The following is a 12,166-nucleotide window of genomic DNA, read 5'->3' as shown; positions in this document are numbered from 1 at the left end:
GATCTTTTGTTCGGCTGGGCAGCAGGGAGATTGGAAGCTCTCTCCCCTTCTTCACCCCCCCTCGTCTTTTGGCTGAATTAGACTTGAACCAGTCTCTGGAGCCCCGGGAGACACGGGAGGGGGTCACGTTCCCAGATTTTCCAAGGTTCCACGAGGGGGGAAGGAGTGCGAGGCGTCAATGGCCGCCGCTGCACTTCTCTTCACACGCTTCCGAGGCCCCCCTCCTGCTTCGGGGAAGAGCAAGCGCCTTCCTCGGACAGTGTCCCCTCCTATCCCTTCTCCTGCAGTTCTGGGTTTTCAACTCCCCCCCCCCAATAAAAGAAATAATCTTAGGTCACCAGGAGGCTGCTGTATCGGCATCAGGTGTGTCCCTTTATTCAAAATATATACACGCACACACGACCGAGGAACGGGGGAAGGGGAGACTGAGGCGGAGAGACCCCCACCACGAAGACGAACAGTCCACCCTCCTCTCGGGACGAGGAGCCCCGCGGAGAGGGAGAGACGGGTTGGCGTCCAGCGGAGGCCGGGAAGCCCTGGGAGCTGGGGAGAGGGCCACGGAGCCAAGCCGGGGCCTGCTGGAGCCCCTCCCTCGCCCGTGCTCCTGGAACGGCACCTCCCGCCTGAGGGATGTGCCGTCGGGAGAAGCGGTCCTGGTCGCCCGTTCCTCTCCATATGTCCCGATGGCATGAGCGCCGGGCGCCGGTCTCCCGGGAGGGAAAGCAAAAAAACACAAACACGCTGAGACAGACGATCACGAGCACCGAGACCAAACGACGATAGAAAATAAAAAATAAGTCTTTTTAAAAATTGCACCAACTCTTCCTCCAGGGACCGAAGAAGGAAGAAGGGAAGGGAGGCGGGATGCTCAGCAGAAGGATCGGAGCCCAGGAGGGAGGCGGAAGGGCCTGGGTTAGGCCAGCGGGGCTGTGGGGGGGGGGGCGAAAGGCTGCAGAAAGTGCGCAGCTGGCACCGAAGCCTGAATGGGACCTGGAGGCGGCGGCGGCGGCGGCAGGGGGCTGGCTGGTTTTTGAGGCGGGGGAGGTCATGAGGAGCCAGGAGAGAACTGGCCTGGGTGCGGAAAGTCCCTCCCGCTGGGGAATGCTTCGCTCCTCCGGGCTTTGGGTGGCTGGGGAGGCGCTCCTTCTGAGGCTCCCTCCCTAGGGTTCAGGAGGGAGAAGCCGAGGGGTCCGAGATAGGGGGTCTCTGGCTTCTCCCTTTGCTCAATGAGGGGCGGAGGGGCGCCCTCAGTCTCCCACGTCTATCTCCTCCTCCTCCTCCTCTTCTTCTTCCCCTTCCTCGCCGTCTGAGAACGTGTCCGTGGCCCGGAGGGGCCCGCCGGGGGAGGCCGGGGCCGACGAGGGGCAGGGCAGGCTGGCCCCCCCGCGAGGGCGGGCGGTCTGAGGCTCGGGCTCCAGCTCCGGCATGCTCGCCAGCTTCTCCAGCGCGGACGGGGGCAGCTTCTTGAGGGACTCCACGTCCGCCTTCATCTCCTCCAGGTCCCGCTTGAGCTTGGCACGGCGGTTCTGGAACCAGGTGATGACCTGGGCGTTGCTCAGACCCAGCTGGGCCGCGATGTGGTCTCGGTCGGCGGGCGAGAGGTACTTCTGGTAGAGGAAGCGCTTCTCCAGCTCGTAGATCTGGTGGTTGGTGAAGGCCGTGCGGGACTTCCGGCGCTTCTTGGACGGCTGCCGGGGTCCGAAGGCGCCCAGCGGGTCACGGCCTGCAGGGGGAGACGGGCGAGAAGCGGCCGTGGTTAGCGGACTTTGCGGGGGGGGGGCGCGAGGGAGAACAGAGTCGACCACCCAGCTCAGCCCCACGCCTATCGGGGCATCATCAAAGGGATCGCACGGCTCTTCCCTATCCGAACTCCCAAGACACGGGACAGGCCAACAGACCCCAGCGCTGCACCCCGGCTCCCTGAAACGCGCCCCAGGAATGCAGCGAGGCGGAAGCGCAAGGCTGGCGAGGCCGCCTCATGGCCCCCGTTTGCGCCCTGCCCTAGTCGCGAGAGACCTGCGCGGAGCGCCGCCCCCCCCCCCCCGCCGTATTACTGGGCCTTTGTCCTTTCTCAGCCCCACGGAGAAAAGGACGATGGGGGTCTAGGAAAGAGGGAAAGTTTCCGTTCCAACGCGTGGGAAAGAGAAACGCCTGGAAGCACACAGCCCCGGTGGCGCGAGGGGTGTGTGTGTGTGTGTGTGTGTGTGTGTGTGCCCGCTGTCTCTGGGACGTGGCCATTCAGACGCCAGTGTCCCGTTTGGGCCCGAGTCAGCAGGAGGACTGCCCTTCCCGGCATCGCCTTCAAGAAGAAGCCCTGGGAGAGGAGCGAGTGTAGCTCTCGCTACGGTTCTGATCCTTTGCCGGGGCGCGGAAAGGAGACAAAGGCCGAGTTTTATCCCAAACAAAAGTGAACAATATCCAGATAAATAAACGAAGAGCTATTGTCTCCTTTCGCTTCTAGAATCAGGGCGGGAAAGAGGTTTCCAAGGCTACTACGGCCATTCCTACTACCGTGGTTATCTGAGGAGCCCCTTCTGGGCTCCCTGACTATGCCTTGGCAAGGGGGCGGCCAGGCGCCTTCTCTCCCTTCCAACCTTCCTCGCAACCTTTCTGCAGCCATTTCTCCCTCCGCTGCCATCAAAGGAGGCGCAGAATAAATACTGTACAGTATACGGAAAGAAATCCCTCAGCAACACGTCCAGGCCAGACATCCTCCCGTCGACACTGCTGGGGCGGCTAGGGCTCCCCACCACAGGTGAAAGCGGTCCTCCCGGAGCTCCGGCTCTCTTTCGATGAAAGCCAGTCAGGAGGGAGGGACAAGCCTTCAGGGAGCTAAATTCGAAAAATTTTGGAACAAGGGTAGATAAACATTCAACAATGTTTCTTCGCTACTGAATTCAGTAAGAGGCGGTGTTTAAATCTACTTGCTTTCTTTATTGCGAAGGGGATTTTAAGACTCCTCACTTCGATTTCGTTGGTTGTGAATCGGGCCCACGCCCCAGTATTTCCGCCAAAATCGGCGAGATCCCCTTTCCTCTAGAGCGGCTGGGTTGGACCAAAGGAACGCCGCTTTCCAAGGCTGGCCGAAAAAGCGGTCTCTCGCAACTGACTTTTAACTTCCTCCCGATGCGGGTCTGAGATGCTAATTTAATTCCTGCCCTCGTTGGGTAGAAAGGTAGGAAAGAGTAATCGCAAACAGGAATCCTGGGCAATCTTTTGGCGTGCCAGGGAAGGCGAGAGCAGAAACTTCCTTCAACTGAACGATTTCTTTAAATAGCCCCACTGTACAATGAGTTTGAAAACGGATTTATTTTGCTCCCTTTCTACTGTAGCTCCCTTCACCAGTGGTACCGGCCATTCCAGAAGGCTCTCTTTGTTTTTAGACAACAGCCTCAGGCTCCTTCGCCTTTGTTTTTCAATTAGTCGGAGGGCGCGGTCAGAAGGGTCACGTAAAGAGAATTTTGGAGGCACCGCTCAGAGAACGGGGGTCGGTACCTCTCTGGGAAAATCCTTCTGAGTTCAAAGAGTCTCAAAATCAAAATCGAGCCATCTATTGCAGTTAGAAATAGGGACGCTGGCAAATGGCAACCACATAAGCTGAAGTCCTGGGCGCAGCAGGTCCCTAACATAAATCTGAAATGTATTCGCGAAGGCTTTCACGGCCGGGATCTAATGGTTGTTGTGGGTTTTTCGGGCTCTTTGGCTCTTTGTTCTGAAGGTTGTTCTTCCTAACGTTTCCCCAGTCTCTCTGTGGCCATGGGCATCTTCAGAGGACAGCACAGAGACTGGCCACAGAGACGGCGAAACGTTAGGAAGAACCACCTTCAGAACACGGCCAAAGAACCCGAAAAACCCACAACAACCATAAATCTGAAACTAGTATTTTAACAGTAACAAGAACAATATAGAAAAGTTGGAGCCGATGGTTTGCTCTTCGGGTATTTCTGAGGCGGCAAGCTAGAAACTCATGGGCCGGCAGCTTCTCCTGGTGGGGGGGAGAGGGGCGGGAATGGACGGTTGTCGGCTTTTAGAGGTACTGTGTGTGTGTGTGGGCAGGCGGGCAGGCTGGGTGCGGAGGGCAAGACTGGGGGCCCCGCTGGAGAATTGTTTACCAGGCCCAAGCGCTCTGAGCCGGTGGAGGTGGAAGCTCAAGCTTTTGAGCAGGAGAACGACCTCTCGGGGGATCCGCAGCCCAGGTGGGACACGGGGCTGGGGGAGAAAGACTGCATCTAGGCGGCGTGTGCCTGGTGGAAACAGCCTGAATAATAATCCGCTTCACTTCCGACGGTGTTTTTAAAACCTGTAGGGAGCCCTTTCGTTGAGATCCGCGGGAGAATATCTTTGTCCTTTGGAGAGGGTCGGTAGGGGAGGAGTGCGCGCACCCGTGCCGGCTTCAGGGAATCGCTTTGGAGAAGCGGGAAGCAACGTTAAACCGGACGCTGGCGGCTCCAGCCGCTTTATACCCACGCATGAAAAAAAGCCGGCACTGCCTGGGAACCCAAGCGCTGCAGCAAACTTGTGGACCAGCCCAGAGAGAGAGAGAGAGAGAGTCGGTCTCCTTCGGGGGGGGGGGGCGGTTAGTCTTGCTATGTGGAAAAGAACGCCATCAACTGACCCCCAAAGGGCAGTCGTTTGCTGGCTGCCCAGCTCCGGCGCGGGTCTTCAGAGGCGGCCGCCGGCGACCATGCCTCTTGGTTCCACTCGCTCTGCTCTCCAGGGAGGGAGAAGCACCAGCAGGCCAGGCCGGTGAAATTACGTGGGCTCCCAGAGGTCCGGATTCTCCCTCGTGGGTCCAGGAAAGAAAGATGAAAAGTCCCATCCAAAGCAGAAAACGAAAATCCAGATTGAAAAAGAGAATCGAGGAGGCTGATAGGCAGAGGGGGCCCTGGAAGGGGACACCAAGGCCAGGCGGGGAAACCCTCAGAAAGGCAGAGAAGCGCCGGGCGCTGGAGAGAGCGACGCCCGAAGGCGCCTCGGTTACGGAAAGGAAAGCTGCGGAGACAGGGAGAGGCTGACGGGTGAGGTTGTCTGTACAGATACAAACCGGGAGGAGAAAGGCAGCTAGATCCCTAGTCATGAGCTACAGAGCGATGTACTGTATCTGCTTATCGACACGGAACGACACGGACACGCAGTCCTCCGTAGACATTCATGCCGTGTCCTTTCTCTACTGGACTGCCGTTCCTCTCGGATGAAAGGCCTTCCTCCCCAGGGAATTTCCAGAGGGGCAGCAGAACCCACAAAGGGTCTGAGGGCGCTTTGAATACCCACCCCATTTTCCTTGGCTTTCCTGGTCCGGTTCTCTGGCCGGATCCGTCCCCAGAAACCTTCTGCCAAACAAAACGTGCATCTCTCCGAGGCATCGCAAGATTACTTCCATTCCCCCACGCGAGGAAAGCGGGTTTTTAGGAGGGAGGGGAAGAGACAGCCGCACTCCCAGCCTTTGGAGGGAGAGGGTTTACTACAGTACTCTCTTGCTCCGGTACCGTCCTCGGAGGGACCCTTCCCCTTCCCTCTTGACCGCCACCGACTTCTCCTCCCGCCTTGGAGGACAAGCCTTCCCACAGCGCTTGCTCTCTCTTCCCGGGATGCATGCATCTCCCTCGGCTTCCTCCTATGCAGGGAGACCCTTCCCGCTCTACAGCTGTCATGCCGTGAAAGTCGCCCGTCGCGGGCAGAAGAGCCACTTCCTTCAGGGCTTGGGACCGGCCTCCGCCGCGGCGAGAGGAACCCACCAAGACAAGACTCGGGGTCAGGAGGGGAGGCGGACGGGGCGGCGGCGGGCCCAGAGGCGCTCTTCTCCCCCGGCGGGCCTTACCTTCTGCTGCCTGGAGCACGTTAACCTCCAGCCCTTTGAAGGTCTTGCTGGCCAGTTCCTCCAGGGCACAGAGCGGCGAGGTAGGGGCGGGAAGGCTATTCCCGTTCCGAGGGCGGCCGGTGGAGGCGGTCACCTTGTCCAGGAATACCAGGCGGGCCGAGGGGGCTTTGCGCCCGGAGGGCTTGTTCAGGATGTCCTCGATGCTGAAGGGGGTCAGGGGCTTGTTGGAGTTGGCTGGCGGTGGCAACTGATCTAGCGGGCTCCGGTGCCTCTCTTCCCCGCCGCCCCTACCGCCACCGTCGACCGGCTGCGACGGCGTGGGGGGTGCCTTCCCTTCCGTGGCGGAGGTCATGGCCAGGAGGAGGGGAGGAGGGAGGAAGGAGGCGAGGCGGGAGAGGTCCCCCCAGCTTGCCCAAAGAGCCCGTAGAAGGGAGCAGAGCTCAGCAGCCCCCGGGGGTCATGGCGCGGCGCCCTGGGCAGCGGCCGTTACTGTTGCTGCTGCTGCTGCTTCCATCCCACGGAGGGAATCATCGCTGCCCGCCAGGCAGCTCGGAGCGCCGAGTCTCCCTCCCTGCCTCCGCCCCTCTGCCCACAGGATCCGGGCCTAGAAGCACCGCCTGGAAGCTGGCGCCCCCCCCTGCGCCCATGCCCTGCGCCGCCGTTTGGCGTGGCTTCGTGGGCGGGGGCGTCCCGTCGGGCCTCGAGTAGCCGCTGGCAAGCACGTTTGTGGCCGCCGAGCCCGCGCGGGCGCTTCAGCCTTAAAGGCAGACAGACGAGCAGGGCCATCAAGTGGGCACCTCGGTAGGAGGAGCCAGCGCGGAAGTGTTAGCAAAGTTTCAGAGCCGGAGGGGTGGGGGCGGGAGAGGAGGGGGCCCCATTTTTCTTTCCCCAGGCCACGCCGCAGAATGAGCCACCGCCCTGCAGCTCTGCCTAGCCTCGTAGGCCTCCCTTAGCACCGCGCTGAAGGCCGGTCCCGGCGGCGGGCAACTCTGCGGGCGCCGAGGGAAGAGGAGGATCCCCGCTCCGGTAGGTGTGCTCTTCCCCAGGCTCCCCTTCCTCATCTGGGGGACTCGCTTCAGGCCGAAGAGGAAGGGGCGACAGAAAGGGCCCCCTCCCTTTGGGTGAATTGCGCCTGATCGTTTCACGAAGGGTCGATGTGTGTCATCTTCACACGAGAAGACCCTCTCACTCCTGACGTCGCTTCTTCTGTTTCTCCACCCTCACTCCTTAGCTGTGTGAGGGAGGCCAGGTTTTGTGTGTGTGCCTGTGTGCATGTGTGTGTATGTGTTTAATTAGAGTCGTGGGATGGCCTCCGATGGGCTCAGGATTCGCTTGGGCCTGCGTCTTCCTTGATCTCTGTCTGGAGAACTTCCCCTTTCCTTAATATCGGGGTTCGCCCTGCCTGCATGCTGGGCCAGGGAGCTTTCCTCTAAGCAAAACAATGGGAACCGCCAGAGTAGCTAGAATCTTCTCTGCGGCCCAGAGTAGCCAGAATCTTCCTCTCCCCCTCGCCGCCCCCATTTCTCTTTCGGGCAATGGCTCTTACTCTGAATTCCAACCTATCCTCGCTGCTTTTGCGGCGCGAGTCTGCGGGGCGCTCTGCAAATGGGCCCCGGTCTCCCCGTTTAGGTCTCCTCCCCAAAGCGCAAAATAACCAACCCGCTCCTGGGCCTCCTGAGTCGTTTTTAGATTTTCCTGCTCCCCAAAGGTAGACAGACTGGGGCGAACGAGGCTCCCTTCTGGGCTCCAGACACTTGGGAAGACTTCTGGGCAACAGAGCTGACGGGTCAAAGGGCGACCGTGGATTCTGGTTGTTAAGGCTGTCCCAGTACTCTAAATAGACATACACTTCTTGCTGCTCAGCCTTGTTGATGATGGAGGCGAGGGCGCGGGGCGAACAAGAAATCTGACCTAAAAATTATAAGTCGAGTCCTAAAATTGTAGTGCTGAGCTGACAGGTTAGCAAAATCTGTGATTTTTTTATTTCCGGGAAATAAATTGGCATCTATCGGAGTGGTTTCGAATGGGTGGAGAAGCCTTGCAGAGTGACTCCAGTTGCTCAAATTAGTAAAGGGAGAAAGATGATCTGATTTTTCTTTCGTATTCGTCTAATTTCTAGCCTTATAATTTTATTTGGTCTTTCGCAATTGTGCTTTCTCTACTTTTGCGGCAGCGTGTAGACGAAACTCCTGGTTGCTGTAAGGTAGGTTTTTCCTTGTTGTTTATCCAGAATATTTGGCTTATTAAAATCAGCTGTTTTACCCGTGATAACCGGCTTCTCTTAGTACCGTATCGTGGTTTCGTTTTCTCATACTGGAGGTAGCCGGGATGTGCAATACGGAGGGAAAAGGATCTTAGGGCTGTCAGTCGCTTGAGGACTCCTGTTGTCCTTGTCAGGACGACCACGACGACGAGGAACCTAACTCCTCCGCGGGTGCCTTTTCTCCTCCCCTCAGCTCTCCCTTTCCCGCAGCCTTCCGGCGGCTTTCTCTGTCCCAACCTAACCGACGTCAGGGCGTCCGCCTTTGCGAAGACTTCCTGGGGTCTCGGCGGCTTCTGCTGCAGGTTTGCCCCACTCGCACTGAAGACCTTCCGCTCCCCGCCGCCCGCCCGCCCGTCCGTCCAGGGCTCAGATCTCTCGCTCTCGGCCCTCCGCCTGGCCTCTGTTTAGGGCTGCCGGGGGCCTTGTCTCCCCCCCACCCGCCCCGCAACCTTTCCCTCCCCGTTCAGGCTTTCGCCTCTTGCTCTTGGCCAAGACTTTGGGGGATGGAGGAAGGGATCCGGCCAGCCGTGATGCTGCCACGGCTGAGCTAGGCGGCTGCGGCGACCGAGAAATTTCGGCGGATCCGGCCCCTGCCCTGCTCGTCTCACCGCCTGCGGCCCAGCTGGGCGCTCCGCCGCCCCCCTCGCCGCCCCCGGCCGCTAATGCAAGGCAGACGTGCAGCATCCCTGTAAAAGAGAACCATAAAAAGCGACTTTTCCCCTCGCGCTGTAAAGAGCTTTTCAAAGCCCCCTGCGGGGCCGCCTGCTGGGCGGGTGGCTGAACCCCGGCTGGGCGGCCCCCGAGACTCCCGATGGGGCGGCCGGCCTCTTCCGAGTGGGGCCTGTCCGGGAAGCACCCCGACACCCCCCCCCCTTTCCACAGCGGTCTCTTTGCCTGCCTGGAGTTTTATGGCCTCCCCAGCTGAAATGGCCCATAAAAGCGCCGCGCCTGGGAGTGATTAAGGCCCGCAGCGCGGAGCTTTGGGCGGGTTTTGGATTTCACTGCCCGGCCGGGCCGTAAAAGCCTCCTACAAATAGCTCCATGATCCTGCACGCTTGTAAACTCCCCTCTTCCTTTCTCCCGCTCTTGTCTGGCCCTCGCCCCTCCTGCTTCCCACTGCCAGCTGCCAGAGGCCAGCCCTGGCTTGGGTGCTTGGCCGCCTTCTCTCGCAGTTTGATACGCACCCAGCCACCAGGAGCACCTAACTGTGACGGATGGGAGACATTCAGCCTTCCCGGAGCCCTCGGCCCCTATCCACGGAAGGAGTCCAACAGACAGTCGGGAACGCGGCAATCGGCTCTAACGCCTACACAATGTATTGCTTCGGCTTTTCCCAAAGAAATACCTGCAGACAGTGAGTGAGTGAGTGCCTACACTGGATTTGACTTCAGTGTAGGAGCAAGACAGCAAGACCGCGTCTCCCACAATAACATTGTGTCAGCTGCCTTCGGTCTTGCGCTGGGAGAAAGGTGGGTTATAAAACACATACCTACATTCGAAAAGCCTTTCAAATATCCAAGCCGCTTCTCTTATTTTCCTCCCACCCAGATTCATTCGAAGGCAGTCCCGGCAGCGCCGCTCCGAGGCTTCCCGCGGGGCTCAGGGTCTTCCCTGGGGCCTTCTCCGAAAAATCTAAGGTCCTTCTAGAGAGGTTCGTGGACGCCGCCTGGGCCCAGAGCGCCCTGTTTCCTGAAGGCTGCGTGCTGTTTAGACGGCGTTTCCTCGCCCGGCATCTCCCCCGTTTCCCTTGGTTTCTTCTCTTCTTTCTTACCCAAGAGGAAAGGTCTAGCCTGAGGGCTCCTCCGTTTCACAATTAAAGGGCATTTGGGAAATATTCTGCTCTCCTCCCCCCCACTTTCCAGTTCAAGAAAGAGAGGAACTAGCGAACGGGAAGGCGCCTCTAGTTTGGACCCCGAGCAGCTGGAAGGAGCCTAGGAAAGGAGGAGGAGAAGGCAACCGAGGAGGCGCTGTGCCCTGCCGTCCCCTCCTAAGGCGCGTTCTCCTACTCCCAGCGCAACCTTGTCACGCAAGTCCACCGAGCCGCCCACCCCCACCCCTCCACCCCGCTAAAGGCCACGCCAGGAGCCACCGCGTATCTCGGCGTTTTGTGTCTGGTTGTTTAGCAGACTGGATCCCCCCCCTCGCGCCCGCACCAGCTTTCTACGGGCACAACGTTCTTCCCATTCGGCGCTTATAAGGCCGCGTGGCAAGTACAAGCACCCAGTCTCTTGAACACCCTCCCTTACACCATGGATATTATTTCGGAAAGTCCAGTGAGTCCCTTCACCTGCTGAAAACGGAAGAGCAGGTTTACCCGGCCCTTGAGGACAGGGTAAACGGGGAAGGCCGGGGAAGCGTGCCGGCCTTGGGGCCGTGAGCCGCCACGACTCAGCTCCAGAGAGCCTTGGTCGCCTTGAGGGAGCAACTGCGCAGCTTCATTCGTGGCCACTGGCGGGAGTTGTCCGGTTGCAGCCCTTCGCCCCCCCCTTTGCCCTTTCCTGTTAGCGCGCGCGCGGGGGGGGGGGGTCCTTTCCCCTTTCAGATTAGAACCTTCTTTTTTCTCACCAAAGCAAACTGCTGAGGAGTGCGGGCGGGGGGGGGGAGTAGAATGACCGATTTCGAGAGTTTTGGGAGGCCAGTAGGTGGTTGCGTCGCCCGAGCGGAAGACTCCACCGGCTCACCATGAAAAGGCCTTGGTGGTTTTTCCCTCTCTTTTTCCTTAGGGAATTTTCTCTCCTAGGAGTAAAATCGAAGAAGAAGCGAAGGGAAAACGTGGCTGCAAACTGAAGCCAAACATGTGGGAGCGGAAGAAAGCGTGTCCTGAGAAGCGCCCCTAAGGCGGAGGAGAAGGAGCCCTTCTCCGGATCCACCCGGAACACGGCAACCGCCTTTTCTCAGAAAGGCAACTTTCCCAGGCGGGAAAGAAACGAAAGCGAAGAAGAGGTGGGTGAAAGAAGGAAGCGGCGGCGGCGGCTCCAAGGACGCGTAAAGCCCTTTGCCGCGTTAGGGGCGAGACGGGAGCCCTCTCCGAAACCGGCCACACTTGAGCAAAATCGGTTCAAGGACAGACGCCACTGCCTCGCCTCTCCTGCTGGACGTAAAGAAATGTTCCCGGCTGCCACTTAAAATGATGTCTCATTTGGGCCGCCTCGAATGCTAATCAGTGCTAATCCCGGGATGAGGAAAGACCGCAGAATTACTCCCTGGTTATTGAAAATTCTTAAAAACAGTTTTCCCATCCGCCAGGGCTCACAAAGCGATGTATAATAATTTCACAATATATTTAAAAAGCTTAAAAATAAACATTTTAAGGCTTTAAAAATTAAGACCAATCCTTCTGTAATTTGCTCTACGGAAAGCTTTTTCTCTCCCGCATTTAACTCGCAACGGTTCCGAAGCCGGTGATCGCAGGCTCACAGCGGCTCCGCCCTGCCACGGTCACAAACCACAGAATAAATTCCTTCGGAGGAAGAGTTGAAGTCTGGACAGGTTCGGGCCACAGGGGCTGTGTGGGTGAATCCGGAGATGGACCTTGTCAGGCCTCTTCAGCGAACGGTAAGGGCCGACGGCTGCCTCCACCTCCGCGCCATCGGCCGGATCAGGGAGTCCCCGGTGGTGTTAATTGAAAAGGAAGCCGGGCAGCAGTTTGTCTCCTTAATTAATCCGCAGCACGTCCCCGACGCCACGGGGCCCAGGGAGCGCAGAGGCGGCCGCTGGCCAAGGAAGCGTGCCTGGAGTCGCTGGCGCCTGACCCTCTTGCGGCTGCGCTTTTTGTCAGCATCCATGTGGATTAGGGCGGCCGGAGGCTGGTTTAGCGCCTAGCCTGGGGTGTCCCATTTCCTCCCCGAAGAGGGACAAGACTCCACAACAGGCCTCAATCCACACTCTGCGGGAACTAGAGCGCCATTTCAGACTTGGAAGAAACGGAGGCCTGGAGTTGGTTCTTCGGCGCATGGAAGACGCCGCATCGCGGGTGCGGAGGCTTCCCTTTTCCCGCGCGTGTATCGGGTTTTTTCTTTTCGGGCTTCCAAACCGACGGATTTGTCGGGCGCCTTCCCTACCAGAAACCTGAGAACAAAACGGTG

General features: G+C 59.0%; 1 protein-coding gene across 1 annotated transcript; it reads right to left on the bottom strand.

Moving 5' to 3' along the window:
• Positions 1 to 351: 351 nt before the first annotated feature.
• On the bottom strand, positions 352 to 7,075 carry LBX2 (ladybird homeobox 2). Its single transcript, XM_020795156.3, has 2 exons — positions 5,819 to 7,075; positions 352 to 1,723 (listed from the first exon to the last, which is right to left on the bottom strand). The coding sequence occupies exons 1-2, from the start codon at positions 6,168 to 6,170 to the stop codon at positions 1,248 to 1,250; spliced, it is 828 nt and encodes a 275-aa protein (XP_020650815.2). The 5' UTR covers positions 6,171 to 7,075; the 3' UTR covers positions 352 to 1,247.
• Positions 7,076 to 12,166: the final 5,091 nt, after the last annotated feature.

This window comes from Pogona vitticeps, chromosome 5, assembly GCF_051106095.1.
Source record: "Pogona vitticeps strain Pit_001003342236 chromosome 5, PviZW2.1, whole genome shotgun sequence".
Classification (NCBI taxonomy): Eukaryota; Metazoa; Chordata; class Lepidosauria; order Squamata; family Agamidae; genus Pogona; species Pogona vitticeps.
The sequence above is the reverse complement of the archived record's forward strand: the minus strand, read 5'-3'. Positions and strand labels throughout refer to the sequence as shown.